At 34.0% G+C, this 15,722-nt stretch overlaps 1 protein-coding gene across 8 annotated transcripts in view; it reads right to left on the bottom strand.

Moving 5' to 3' along the window:
- The window catches only part of Klhl13 (kelch like family member 13), a 185,376-nt gene that overhangs the window by 37,745 nt on the left and 131,909 nt on the right, over positions 1-15,722 (bottom strand). For 7 of the 8 annotated variants that reach the window (XM_074063876.1, XM_074063873.1, XM_074063874.1 and 4 more), the window contains one exon: positions 4,694-4,835. In XM_074063876.1, coding sequence (XP_073919977.1) covers positions 4,694-4,807 — 114 coding nt within the window. In that variant the 5' untranslated portion in view covers positions 4,808-4,835. Of the gene's footprint in view, positions 1-4,693; positions 4,836-9,830; positions 9,902-15,722 lie in introns of those variants that run through there. The other variant, XM_074063867.1, reaches the window with a different exon arrangement.

The raw sequence follows: 15,722 nt of genomic DNA, 5'->3' as shown, positions 1-15,722 counted from the left end.
GTGTGTGTGTATGTGTGTGTGTATAATAAAAGTATAAATGACAAAACTGAAAAATGGTCAAAGATTCTGAATAGACATTTCTGAAAAGATAACATACAAATGACCATAAGCACAAATGTAAAGATGCTCAACATCATTATCAAATGGGGAAATGAAAATTAAAACCCCCAAGTAACACTTCACACCTACCAGAATGGCCATAATAGAAAAGAAACTGGGAACTTCTTTACTGTCAATGTGAATATAAACTAGCATAGCCACTTTGGAAAATACTCTGGTAGTTCTTCAAAAGTTTAAACAGAGAATTACCATAGGACCAAGTAATTTCACTTCTAGGTATATACCAAAGAGAAGTGAAAATATATCCACATGCTTGTATGTAAATAATCATAGCAGCATTATTCATGAGCCAAAATGTGGAAACCCTCAAGTGTTCACCAATGGACGAATGGATGAACAAAATGCACTACATTCATACAATGAAATATTATTTGGCCATAGAGTGGAAGGAAGCATGCTGCATGTGTGTCCTTTACTGATTTCACTTTTGTGAAATACTCAGAATAGGCAAATCTAGAGCGCTAGAGTATAGATGGTTGCCTAAGGTTGCAGAAAGGGTTAGGGCAGATGGAAGTAACTGCTAACAGACATGGGTTATGACAAGGTTCTACAATTGACTGTGGTGATAACTGCAAAACCCTGTGAATATTCTAAAAAATGAAGTATATACCTTAAAGGAGTGAATTATAGGTTTTATGAATTATATGTCAATAAAGGTGTCATTTTAGAAATTGAAGGCACTGTGAAGGGTATGATTCCATGAGTTACCATAGTAAAAGAAAGACATTGCCAACCCAGTAGAATAATAAGATGTCAAAAGATGGAAGGCTTTCATGAGATGTAACCATTGATGTCATGGTAATCAAAGAGTTAGAGAAATGAAATCATCTTTGATTTTACCAATTGCTGTATAAGCTAACTTCAGTTAATCTTCCAACTTCAGTAAAAGTAATTTGTGCTGCTAACTCCATGGTGGAGTCTCCTGGGATTTGTTCAAGGTTCTAGGAATCCAAGTTAATTACATATCAAAAGGCTTTCTAAGCACTTTCCTTGGCAGTCTAAATTGTTGAAGCCTATTTAATAAAGATGACTGATCCGCCAGAGCCATCGTACCAAGCAGATGGACACCTCAGTTGGTACACTCATCACTTCTGATCAGCTCCATTTTCTTTGAGACTTTCTGTTCACCTTGTACAGAAGTAAAAGAAATTAATATTTATCATGCACCTTACTTTTCCATAAATTGTGACATTTAACTTTCATATCTCTCACCTAGATTATAGATAAAGAAACTGGCCCAGAGATGATAAGAGACTTTCTCAAAGTCATATAACTAGCTGGCAAGTAGCACAATTAGAATTCCTGTGTGGGCTAAGCCCCATGCCATTTTCACTAGTTAGGCAATGGGTAATCCTCCACAGTGAGGCTTTGAACATTTGCTCCCCATGGATCTGTTCCCCTGACAGTACGTTCAATGCCTTTTCAAGCTTCAGTTTGTATTATTGCTAATTTTAAAATAATGATAACATTTACACATTAAACACTTCTCTTGCTTATTCCCTTGACAACCACACACCTAAGATTAGATATAAAAAGGTTCCCTGTTAGTGCTTGGTCTTAAAAAAATCTCAGTTTGGCAGAACACAGTAGAGTCTTAAATAGAGTACACAAGATTTTTCAACAGGAATATAGGGTGGTAGCTCTGTACCAGTACAGAAAATATTATAGCATAAAAATCAGTGGCAAAAATATTATCTTCAAGTAATTCAAATTTTTGGGCCACCAGCATGGGCCAATAAGCTAAAGCATGATAGAGCTAAGAGCTCTAAGAACTAGCTATACTTTTAACCATTCTATTTTTAAAATAACTGCTAATCATCTTGTTTTATAAATTAGGTTACACAGAAAAAAATTTCATTGTAAAAAAATTAAACAGCAAAAAGTACATCATTTATTACCTTCCCTAATGTTTCAGACTTTTTGGTAAGTACTCACATTCATGGGTATGTATACACATTGCATAATTTTCTACAAATAGAAAGGGTTATATAACACACATTTCCCTATTACTTTTTTAAACAGCTTTATTGAGATATAACTCACAAAATCAATGGTTTTAGTATATGTGCAACCATTTCCACAGCCAACTTGAGAAATTTGTATCAACTTCAAAAAGAAATACTGTACCCTTCAGCTATCACTCTTAAAACCTTCAAATTTCCCCAACCCTAAGCAAATACTAGTTTACTTTGTATCTCTATAGACTTCCCTATTTAGATATTTTATACAAATGAAATCACAGAATTTGGGGACTTTTGTGACTAGGCAGGTTGCACAATGTTTTCTAGGTTCATCCATATGGTAACATGTATCACACTTCATTACTAAAATATAGCTGAATCATATTCCATCATATGAATATACATATTCCCTGTCACTTATTCATTTATAGCTTATATACTTTCCATTTAATACATATAGACTCATCTCACTTTTTCTAGTGACCATACACTATTGCATAGTTTTGATTTAGCAAAATTCATATAATAATTTCCCTATTTAATATTTAAGCTATTTTCAACATTTTCCCATTATAACAATTTATAATCTGTATGATAGAAAAGAAAAGGCCATCTCTGTTGGTAGAAGAAGACCCTTACCTCTAGAACAGTGATGTGAATGTATAGTCAGCCATCCCTTGCTGCATGGGCTCCTTATCCATGAGTTCTGCCCCCCTCACATGGAAAATGTATAACCTATGATGGTTGCTTCTGTACTGAACATGTACAAGCTTTTTTCTTGTCATTATTCTTTAAACAATATGTACAACTTCATATAGCATTTATATTGCATTATATATAATAAGTAATATAGAGATGATTTGAAGCATGGAAGAAAAATGTGTAGATCACATGCAAATACTATGTCATTTCATGTAAAGAATTTGAGTGTGTGCTGATTTTAGAATCTGTGGGGAGTCCTGAGAACTGAGAGAAGACTGTATGTGTGTTCCCTGGATATGAAGCATCACCTGGAGGAAGCATGCTAAAAGTACCAATTCCTGGCCCTAGCCCCAGAGTTTTTGATTCAGAAACTCTGGGTTGGGGCTCAATGCTCAATGTTTCAACAAGTCCTCCCTGAGATTCTGACATGTGCTAAAATTTGAGAATTGCTATGGTGAATATCACTTACTTAACTTTCATACTGTAGCTGTCACTATTTGGCTTAAATTCCTAAAATTATCAGGGCTACAATGATTGCCTTAAGCACACAATTATGTATATGAATAGGGCACAGATGCAGTAGACAGCAAAGATGCCTCTGCTTTTCCAGAATATAACTCTCATGCCTTTCTATCTGCTTGACCCCTTATTCTCTCCTCCCATGGCTTTGAAAAACCAACAATTATACCATTTATACAGTCTTAAGTTACCAGAAGATAAAAAGCTTTCCCTACCTGACCTTCACATTTCGAGGCAATCACTCTACCATGGAACTATTACACCCACCCCCACCCTTGGGACCTCACATTTCTGTTAATGTATACCCATGGGACAATGAACCTTAGAACCCAACTCCCATTAGAAATTGGAATATTGGGAAAAGGGCAATTCACTAGATTCACAGATTGGAACTAGAAGGGAATATAGAGATATCCTAATCAGGAATCATATCTTAGAGCTAAGGAGAATGAAGCACAGAGAAATTTCATTAAACACTGAGGCCACTCAGCAAGTATTAGCTTTGTCACCCATTATACAATATAGTATATACTTCTTCATTGTAATGGTTCTTGACCAGAGATATGCATGAAATTCTAAAGATACATTTAGGAATACATATATTCTTATCCTACAAAGCAGGGAAGATTGATACACTTAACAATTTATATCTACAAGTCACTTAGACATCTAGTATTATATTGCTTTCTAATTCAGCAATGCCCACTGAGGTCCCTCAATGTCCACAAGCTCAGAAGTACTTGGGATGTTAATCCTTATGTAAAATAAAGCTTGATTGCTGTGTTTTGTGTTTTTTGGCTTTGTATTCCCTCCTTTTGTGTTACTTATTACTTCTTACATCTATTAATGGGTTTGCATCTAGTAGCCCTCACCTTTACTCCCACACTTACTATTGCCAATGTGAGTTAAGCCACCAAATAAATATGATCTTTAGGGCCATGACAAAGTTAATAGTAAAATAGGCTGTGACTGAGGAGATGGAAATTTTAGAGTAAGGACCTTGTGATATTTACTCTGGCTGCTATGTAATGGAGAGTCAATGTTGACAGATACATTTTATTAAAGAAAGTGACATGCTAGCAAGACTCCCTGAATACTAACAAAACAAAGAATAACTCTGGGGAGTTTTTTAACCTCTTGAAGGTATGCATTTCTACAGCAAGATTTCTCCCCTGGTGGGTTCTTCTTTTTCTTTTTCTAAGTAATAAACTTTATTTTTAGAACAATTCTACATTAACAACAATAGTTGAGCAGAAAATATAGTGATTTACCATGCACACCCCTATCCCTACACACCCACAACCTCCCCTGCTACTGACATCCTGCACCACGAGAACCCTGGTGGGTTTAAAAGCTACACAAATACTGCCAAAATGGACAGTTTAGATTACCTGTAACACCAGAGAGCTATGGGTATTGCTGGTAAAGATGCGTGTGGTTCCTGTCTTGGAAGACTGCAAATGGGAAGAGAGGCCCATTTCGCTGCTTCCAAGGGACAATTTCATGTGCTGGTCTTCCTCTTCCACAAGAGATCTGAAATTTTTTAAAATCAGAAGGAAAGGCAAATTAATTCACAATAATGAGATTTTTGAAACATAATCCGTTACTATTCCCAATCATCTGACTATGAAATACACTGATGTTTGCTTCACTATATTCTAGGCTTGTTTCACTCTGAATCATAGAAGAAGTAGGTATTTGTAAAATCCTTTCCAAGAGCAAAATATATAGACAAGAACTGTGAAATCACCTAAGGATTTTTTAAACTACAGACATAAGGAATTTTTAGGGCCATAGTATTTACTTTGAGTATTTTACTGTTCAGATAGCAATTTCATCAAATTGTGTTGTTCACAGTTAAATTTAATTTGGAACATCTAATTTTAGAAAGATGAAACTAATAACTCCCCTTCATTGAACAGTTAATATGTATCAGGTACTTATCAAGAATTTTAAAGCGATAAGCTCATTTAATCCTTAAAACAATACAGTATGATAAGTACTATTATTATCTCCTTTTTTTAAAGGGTAGGAATAACAAGCAAGAGAAGTGTTGAAAATAACGTAGGCAGACTCATGACATTGTTAAAGTGGTTGGGTTCGATTTGAATCTGTCTAGTCTGATTCTAATTTCAAGGCCCCATTAATAGAAGTCAAAGATGAACTATGATAGATTAATACATTATTACTGTTTGTTACTAGTGATCATTCTGATCGACCCTAAATGAGCAAAATTTTACACATGAAATAATTTATTTTTCTAGAAGTATGTCTCACTTAGTTTGGGATTATTTAGTTAAATAGTTGTAGTCTAGTGGCATTTATGTCTTTTCAAAGAAATGAATAGATATTCCAATTAGTATTATAATAATAAATTTTCAAGGGCCATAAAAAAGGATTGGAGAACCTATAGTCAGTAGGTCAGTTAGTTGCTCAGAGAATATAACAAAATATTTGATAGCTAAAAGGCCTTAGTTATATTAAACTAAAAAGTGGCCATCATAGAATGACATCTCATTATTCCTTAGGTATACATGGCTAAAATTGTTTGTGAATCACTTGCCTAAGAGCAGGGAGGCCATGGCTCTCTGAATTGGTGTGTACATTCATAATACAGACTGTTGAATGTTCGTTAGGAAAAAAGGATAAAGTATTTAAATTGTTTTCCATTTTTCTATTTATCCGTAATTTCTTTTTTCTCTTTCTTTTATTTTATTGTTTTTATATTTACTTACATGTATATACATTGTTTGGGCCACCACCCTGCTTCTGGGCAGAACCTGTTCTGCCCTCTTGTTCTCCATTTTTGTTGAAAAGAAAACATAAGAAATAATAAGAAAAGCCTAGCATTTTTGCTAGTTTGAGGTAAAGATAGCAATATAGAGAGATTCCTAGAGTTGTCATTTCTTTAATGTTGACCTATTTGCTTTTCTAACTGGACTATCCAATATTAAAAAGATTTCATCTCTTCTCCCATAATATCTATTACATGAGTTGATCAGTTTTAACAAGAAAAATAATTTTAAGACTAGACAATCTCTAAAAATCCTGTTTTTTTAAAATTCTGACACCAACCACATAGTTTTAAATCCTGCAATAATTAGTGAAAGTTCTGGCTCTAAGGGTGTCATCAATTCTTCTTAATAATATTAAAGCCATAGCATAACAAAAAATGAATTAATATTATATAACCATGTATTACTCACTTCTCATAGATATTTAAAAGACAATAATTTAAAAAAGATTTTAATAAGCATAAAAGAAAAAGAATACAGCCTTTCACTAGAGTTTCAGAAATAGATTTAAAAAGAGTACTTTTCAGTAACTTTTGTTGTCAGACATTTAAAATTACAGAATTAATTGGAAAATTCAGAAATATATTGGTGGAGATTGCTATCTGTAGCCAGAAAATTTCTATTCATCCAGAATTATTTTAATAGAACACTCAAGCAGACTGTCTTTATTAGTTTCTATATTCCCCACACAGAGCCTGGCATGAAAGGCTTAATATATGTTCTCTAAATGAATTCAAAATCCCATTTCTGTGGACCATTCCAAAGACATTTCTTTATCATGCAGTGTTTAAATGACCATCAATTATCATTTTTATAAAACTGCAGATGTAAAAAGGACAGGAGTAAAGCTGAAACTGCATTGCCCCATGACATATCCTAAAAATTGCTTTTTTGACTAAAGTACAGATAACAACTTGTTTACTTGTCGTTTGTCTCTTGCTCTTAAAATCGAGAAGCAGAATGTAAAAATGCAGCCCTGCTTGGCAATATGACATGGCTGGTTTTCTAATTAATTCCTGAAGAAGCCTTCACTAAAGTCATCATCTTCATGACTTTTTATCAATCTCTTTTGACTCTTTAACATTCAGAACACTGCCTATTATTTCTGCATCAGTAACAGTATATGCCATGTCAACCTTCTTAGAAAATTCACTATTCCTTTCTATTTCCTTTTCATTAAGTTTATTGACTGACTGGATGTGAAGATCATTGTTCTGCAACACTGCTAGGAGGTGACACTCCTCTGAAAACCCCAGGCCACAATTATATCAGATTATGGTAAAGGAATGATTATCTGAGTAATTCCAAAAAAAAATTTAAAAATTCTTAGCTTAAGCATGTAGTTAAAAGCAATATGCATGCCAGTCGTTCTCAATAGAGGGAGGAGGAGTGGAAGGCATTTTGCAGCTATCCCACTGTCATCTCCCTGACATACACACTTGGTAATGTCTAGAGACATTTTTCATTGCAGCAACTGGGGTGGGGCATACAATTACTGTCATCTCAAACATCCCACAATACACAGATCCATACATTAAAGATGTTCTCCAAAATGTCAAGAGAGCTAAGGTTAAGAAACCCTGATTCAGCGGGATTGACTTCCTCATGAAATGTTTCTCCAGTAATTTAATGGTTTAAATAATTTTCCAGTCTTCTGGTTGACTCCATGAAGTAATGTTATCAATACAAAAACACAGTAGGATTATTAATTACAACTAACTCTTCCAAGGTTACCTAATGGAATACGTCTGCTCTCCTCACACCAATCAATTTGAAAAATCAAGTGTTTGCAATAACATAAAGAATGGATTTTGAAGTTTATAAGACAATTATGTAGCAAAGATTTTGTTTTATATAATCTCTTCTAAGAGTAATTATTTCTTAATTCTGCTTAAACAATTGTTATCTGGATTCACTTTTACATAGTAAATTAGAATCTGGCAAATCCTGTCCAGAGAGTCCCAGTTTATCAACCACTACAGCATTATCCAAAGGAGAGACTGTGTTAATCAATTTTCTTTCTAAAAATTAAATCTCTCTTTCTCCTACAACACTATAGTCTATCTATTGTGCCAAGTCACTCCTGTCCATTGGACACAGCTTATTTTCAAAACAATGACCAACTACAGAAAATAAAAGCAATCTTTCACAAAGTGTGCATGAATCAGGCAACTGTGTTTACTTTTTGGAAGAGCATTAGTTCAGAGACAGAGGCACTGTCTAATCACTCTGCTGAAAGCATTGCAAACGTAGTCAAACTGAACATACACAGGCTCTGGAGTTTCTTTGCTTTGTTGTATGAAGAAAAAAGGTGAAAAGTCTAGCAAAGTGATTCCAACATTGTAACCTTGCCCTGAAATTTTCATATTTTAACAATTACCCCAAAAGAAACACATGTAAATTGTATGAGCACAATTCACAAAGATAGAAGTACAAATGGTCAACAGAAAAATGTTCAATCTCAACAGTATTCCAGAATACGAAAATTAAAACACATTCAACTTTAAACCTATAAAGTTACTGAAGAGTAGATCAGAAGACAAAATTGTTAGTACAGACATATATTAGGCCCCTCCTGTCTACATGGAACTGTTCATCTAAATGGATATTTAAAAAAGAAATTTTACAAATCACTAAATGGACAAATCTTTCTTATTTCTTTTTCCAGCAAATATTATGACAATGAAAGATGTGTGTTGCATCAATGTCCCAGTAGGTAGGTCACAGCACAAGTGTTCTGTTAACCTGAATCAAACGCTTTCTACAAAAAGAATAGCCATGTGAAATTTTAATTTGATAGAAGTTTAATAAAGAACAGTACATTATTATAATTTACTACAGTAAATGCATTTGTTGGTGTGCCACATGGGGAAAGAAAGAATGCCTCTTTATTGCATCATTTGAGTCCAAAGTTACAGTTAATTTCCCAACACTCCTCAATTTCTACACCACAAAAGAGCCCAAATCTACTAAAACCAATAGTATTGTGTTTAAAAATGAGGAATCATCTTGGTAAATTATAAAATGTACACTTCATTTTCTTAGGTGTAATCACTGCAAACACCAAATTCATGTTATGTAGAATGCTAGGTGATGGCAAATTTGTCATGGAAAAGGGAACATTGTATTTCATTTCAAAATTATTATCATGAAAGTACAATGAAACATATGACTTTTCTTGGTAGAGAGGTTATATGTGTCAATTCATGCATTGGCACATTAACTTCTAGCTCACACCAAATGAAAAGCAGAAAACTGATACAGCTATCAATAAAACATTGTTCTTATACTTTCCTGTATTGTTTGGAATTTGTGAGAGGAAAAAATAATCAGAGAAAGGCTAAAAATATAAAAGTGTATGAATAGTACCTTTCCTTTTGTCCAGTTAACAATTAGTTTCATAGTGCTTCCTTTTCTTTGTCATCATTTCCTTGCAGATGTTAAATCTAGTAGCATATAGTAATAACAGAATTTCACTACTAACAAAAGAATGGAGTCTCTTGAGTTAGTGTCTAAAGCATTAAACAAATATTTTAAGTTCCCAGATTAAGAATATTATCATAACCCAAAGTTACTACCAGTGAGTTGGTACACAAGAATAGCAACAATAACAAAACAAAACAAAAACAAGAAAGTCATGAATGGTTTAACAATACAAGATAATCAAGGCACTGACGCATGCTTTCTACCACCCATCCCCCAGGAAAATAAAATGCATATTTCTCACACTCACAATTTGAAAAGAAAATCAAGAAAAGGGTTTTCTTCAAAGAAGTACTCCCCCTCCATTTGTTTCTCTGCTCTGAAACAGAGAAGTGTCTGCGAGCAGCAGCATTTGCTGAATGAAACATTTCTTGTGATAAAGTTGCAAGCAGGTGGAGGAGAAATGTTGCCACCTGTTCTCATACTCATTTGAATTTGAGTGCTAAATCTGTCAAGGTATTTCCTCCCACCCTTGAGACATGAATTAAAAACTTAAGATGATAGAAGTCATTTCCCATTAGTTTTCAGACTGATTCAAAGTATGCACACTGCATTGAATTCTAAAGATATTAATAGCTTTTCTACTCTCTTCCACCCTCAAACAAATACTGAATGATAAATCATGCAAGTCTGCACACACACATACATACTCACACACACACATACACACATTTAACTTCTATTAAGAAAAATGAGGGAAAATGTTTTAAATAAAAATCAGAAAGTTTCAACTCTTGAAGTTAGCATCCAAATAATGAGTAGTACTTTCAATGAAAATACTTAAACTTCAAGTATTGAAGACTTGTCCCAACTACAATGTCACTTACAGTATCATTACATGAGGAAATTACAAATATCATAGCAACTTCTCTTAATAAGTCATAAATTAATTGCTGTTTTAGAAACGTATGGAGAATATATCTCCTTAATAAGATGTTTGCAAGAAACGAATCCAGAAGGCCAAAGCTTTGGTTAGTTATTTGTATTTTTACTTACATAAATATAAGCACATTGTTATTTACCTGAAGGGACATCACTAACAGAAACCTTTAGATCAGAAAATACTTTATAAAATAACTGCTCTCAAATAGTTTCTGCTGGGTAGTGAGGGGTAAGGGGGGATAAGGGAGGGAGGGGGAGGGGGAGGGGGTTAGGGAGGGGGAGAAATGACCCGAACATTGTATGCACATATGAATAAAATAAAAAATAAAATAAAATAAAATAAAATAACTGCTATCTTTCCAGAGCTTTCTTTTCTACTGTGGCAATACCAGAGTCCACAAAAAAAATCAAGGTGATAGGATTTTACTGTAAAACGAGAAGCTATTGTACACACTTCTTATATGTATATGTTTGTCATATTTAAAATAGAATCACATTAATGAATAGCCGATGTCCCTTTTAACATAGGAATAAGATCTGTTACACAGCACCAGCTGTGTGCCTGGCATAGTGCCAGGCACGTTATAGTAGAATGCTACTTCATCCTCATGACAATCCCATTTTAAAGACAGGAATCTAAGCTAAGGGAGTTTAAGGCTGCACCACAAGTTTCATAATTATTATTTGAACCCAAGTCAAAACCCAGAGCCCACACTGTTCCCATTACATGAAGCTTAAAAATTAAAAACAGCAGTAGAGACTATAAAGCAATTCACATTTTGATGCTTACTTTATAAACACAAGGAAGATATCAGAGAGATACATTCTGTTAGAGGCAAGTAATTTTCTGGTTTAATTAATTTAATCTAAAATTATCTGCTCTGGGTATGAGAAAGAAGGATGATGAAAGGATGGTTATTGTGTATACATAGAAGAAATAACTTCTGATATTCTGTAGTACAGTAGGATAATTGTGGTCGACAAGAACTATTTCAAAATAGCTAATAGAGAAGTTTAAGTGTTCTCAATACTAAGAAATAATAACTGTCAAGTGACAGGTCAACCACCCTAATCTGAACACTACAAATTGGTCAACCACCCTAATCTGAACACTACAAATTATATACATGCTCCACTGTATCCCATAAATGTGTACAAATACTATGTAATCTTTAAAAATAAAAAAAGTGTATTTTATACCAGGAACTGTGGGACATGCCAATAATCCCAGTTACTTAGGAAGCTGAAGTAGGAAGATCCCTTAAACCCAGTAGATAAAGCCTGGGCAAAATAGCAAGACCTGTATCAAAAAATTTATTTTAAAAAAAGGAAAAATACATTTAAAAAATAAAAACAAAGGTACCCAGTTTTACTACTTTATTTCTATTAAGGCAATATCAATGCTAAAAATACTTCTTAACACATATGGGGTAAGGCGGTAGCATATCCAAGAATATAACTCAGATCAAATTTAGGAGAATTTTATATTACTGATATCAACAGATTCTGAATTCCAATGCCAACTATTACAATCACAGAAATAGCACTATGACACAGATGAAGGAATTGGGCTCCACAAATGGAATGACAAATGATACTCCATTAGATGACTATAATAGGATGAAAGTTTATTATCCAAACAGAGTATTTGCACAAATATCTCAATCCAGTCCTGGAAAAGTTTTAAATCAATGATTTTCCCCTCTACCTACCAAATTTCAGACTTCAGTCTCACATCATCTTTTGAAACCCACCTATTAATTAAATTAAATCAAGTCTTATGCATCTTGACCAAAAAAATTCTTCTATTTAGGAAGCTTGGTTTATATATTCTTTTTTATTGTTCACATTTCTTATAATATTCTGGTGAAAACAAGCTAGTAGATAGGAAGATGAGTAAATGTGTAGGTATATGGATGGATGGATGGATGAATGGATGGGATGGATGGATGGGTAGAAGGTAGACAGATAAGATAAACGAGAATCTACACTAGTTCCTGAAGTAGAAATAAAGCAGTAAGTAAAGGAATGAATTGCTGACAATTTATCTCATACCTGCTATACAAAGATGTTCAAAGCTTCCTTTGTCTTTAGGAAGCCATATAAGGTGGCCGAGTACACAAGTGGCAGTGGTGGTAAGAAAATGGCAATATGTAGAAGTGAGTTGGAAGGAATAGAGTGTACTCTCATCACTGTCAATAGTCTCCTTCCTAGTACACAGGGGAAATAGTTATGGTCCTCTCTTGGCACATAAACCCTCTAGCAGAATGCTCCACCCTATAGCTAGCACTAGGCCTGCCTCCTGAGAAGTCTCATTGTACCTGCAGCAATGAGCTTGCCTCCTTCTTCAATCCTAAAATGAAAATACCAGGCCAGCTTTGGTTTTTTTTTTTTTCATTTTTTATCATATTATTGTTGTACTGGGGATACATTGTAACATTTACAAAAGTGCTTACAATACATTTTAATTAAATTCACCTCCTCTATCATATTTTTAGAGTAGTTTCAACATGTCTCATTGTTCTGTTTTCATACATGAGTACGTAATATTTCCACTACATTCACTCTTCTACACCCTTTCCTTATGCCTGTGCCTTTCCCACTGGTACCCCCCTTCCCCTGCCACAGGACCTATTTTACCTTCCTGTCCTCTGTTTTTGAAAAAAGACATTTTTGTTTGTTTAAGATAGCTATACTGAGAGTTTCATTGTGACATTTCCATGTATATGTGTATTATAATCCGAATTGGTTCATCTCCTCCATTTTTATCCTTTATATCTTAGTACTCTTCTTACAGTGATTTCAACAGGTTTAAAAATTCTATATTTATTCTTGTGTAGAAAGTACATCACCCATATTCACCTTCTTTACTTCCTTCTTTTACCCTCCTCCTCGTTAGTACCCTACCCTTAGTGTGACCTGTCTTTCATTTTTGTCCTTTGTTGTTTAGATTCGTTGGTCAGTGGGATTTTTGCTTTGGCATTATACCTGTACATGCATTGTACTTCAGTCAATGTAACCCTCCTCCATTGTACTTCCTCACCCTTTTCCCCCTATTCTGTGCTGTTTAACAGTTTTCAGTGTGTTTCCTTGTGTCTTGTTCCTACACAGATGTGACATACTTCATTATTATGCACTATCTTTCTTTCCTTCTTTTCTTCCTCCCTTGGTCTCCTCTACCAGTCTCACTTTTGGGTACCTGCTCTCTATATATTACTATGTATACATAATATTGTTTGTTTGACTGGTGGAGTGTCTCAAGTGGTGCAGTGCCTGCCCAGCAAGCAAGATGTCCTGGGTTCAAACCCCAGCACTGCAAAAAAAAAAAAGTCTTTCCTAGATAAACTATACCATAAAAAAGAATGACATAAAGAAGATTTTGTCGTTTGCAGGTAAATGGATGGAACTGGAGAACATCAGCTTATGTGAAGTTAGCCAGGCTCAGAAGGCCAAAAGCTGCATGTTCTCTCTCATATGTGGAATATAGGCCCAATACCAATACAAGAAATATTACATATACATAGAAATATATACAGAGGATGTATCCAACTTTCTTTAAAGATGCTTTGCTTCCGGAGGATTTGTCAACCAAGGTACCATTTTATTCCCATTATCTGTAACTAATCAAGTCTGAAATTTGACTACTGTGCTATGGTGTACTTAAATTGAAAGGCATGCCACAAACAAATTGGGTTTTAACTGCCTGCCTAAAATTTTAGTTTATTAAATATTCAGACATTCAAATTATACAATTTTAAAATTTATCATAAAGGAAGATTCCATAAACTCAAAAACCAAGTAGAAATCATTAAACTAAATCCATTTGGAAGCAGGAGAATCATTAATCCAGTGGTGAAAATGCTATACTTGTCTGAATTTCCCAGTTATACTCAACTCCACAAAGTCAGTAAATCATGACCAGGTCTTAATGGAATGTTTATTTCTCTTTTAAAAGGAAACATGAAAAAACCAAAGAGTAAGAATTACAATATAATAACCATTCCATTCCATGTTTTAAGAAATATAATTGGCAGCTCTAAGAGTTCCACACTTTATGCATTCAGAGCCCAAAATAAATTACAACAAATCTGAGCCTTGATTTTGCAATAACCTAAAGGCATCTCTATTTCAATGAATATAGAAACATTTCAGTATCAAATCAATCATATATCGTTAATACAACAGCCAGTATTTTTAAGACAGAGATAGATAGTAAAAGAAAAGAAGAAGACAGTATCTCACCCGAATGTGTTTGGGAATCACTCTTAGAATTGTTCTTTGACACTTGTCAAGATATGGAGCTTATAGAACCAAAGAATCCAATTTAAGTATCATTTTTCATGTTAAAATTACTTTAACTTTTTGCTATTTTAAGACTCAAAATTATCACTCTTTACTATGCTCCCCATAAAAAGGCATATCTATTGCTGGCCTTAAGTTCTCTGGCTGTTAGGAAATGCAAAAAAAATCTTTATTATTGCTTACTGTCCACCTATCTATGCATTCAATGACCTTACTTTCAGAGTACAAATACAGTCATTAGCCCCAGAAATGGTATTGGATATTTTTGTCCTAAATTGCCCATCAGGACCACCATTTTACTATACTCCTAAAAAACTATTTCAACTAAGGTCACTAAAATATTCAATTTTATATCATAATCTATCCACACACAATTATGCTGATGTGAATAATAAAAATTGCCCTAGGAAACACTTTTACAATTATTTGCCCATGGTGCATTAATTCTAAGGAAGGAGTCAGTTGGGAAAAGTATTTTTGTACCATGACTACGTTTAATTACCTAAACTATTAAAAATTCTTAATAAAATTTAATGTTTCTTGGAAGGCGCTCTATTGATTTGGGGTTGGAGGATGCAAATTATAAATCACTTGGGAGTTTTCCACTTTTAGGATAAGGTGATTTTTGTAAGGAACATCAAGGCTTAAAGAAGGCTATGTGTTCTTAAGTAGAACTAACATCACAGAGATGTTTATCATTTTGATAAAACATCATGGTATGCATCAAGCATTCAAACTTCTCAGTATTTTAATTAGAAATTGATTGGTTGGTTGATTGATTGATTGATTGTGGTGCTGGAAATACAACTGAGGGCCTCTTACATGTGAGGCCCTCACATGCTCACTCAGCTATAACTCCAGTCCTAGAAATTTTATGTGGAAGACAACTAGGGCATTTTTAGGTTTTATATATGAATATTTACACTGAAAAAGTAAGCCAGGTACTGGTGGCTCATAC

The sequence above is a fragment of the Castor canadensis genome, chromosome X, assembly GCF_047511655.1.
Source record: "Castor canadensis chromosome X, mCasCan1.hap1v2, whole genome shotgun sequence".
In the NCBI taxonomy this organism is placed as follows: Eukaryota; Metazoa; Chordata; class Mammalia; order Rodentia; family Castoridae; genus Castor; species Castor canadensis.
The sequence above is the reverse complement of the archived record's forward strand: the minus strand, read 5'-3'. Positions and strand labels throughout refer to the sequence as shown.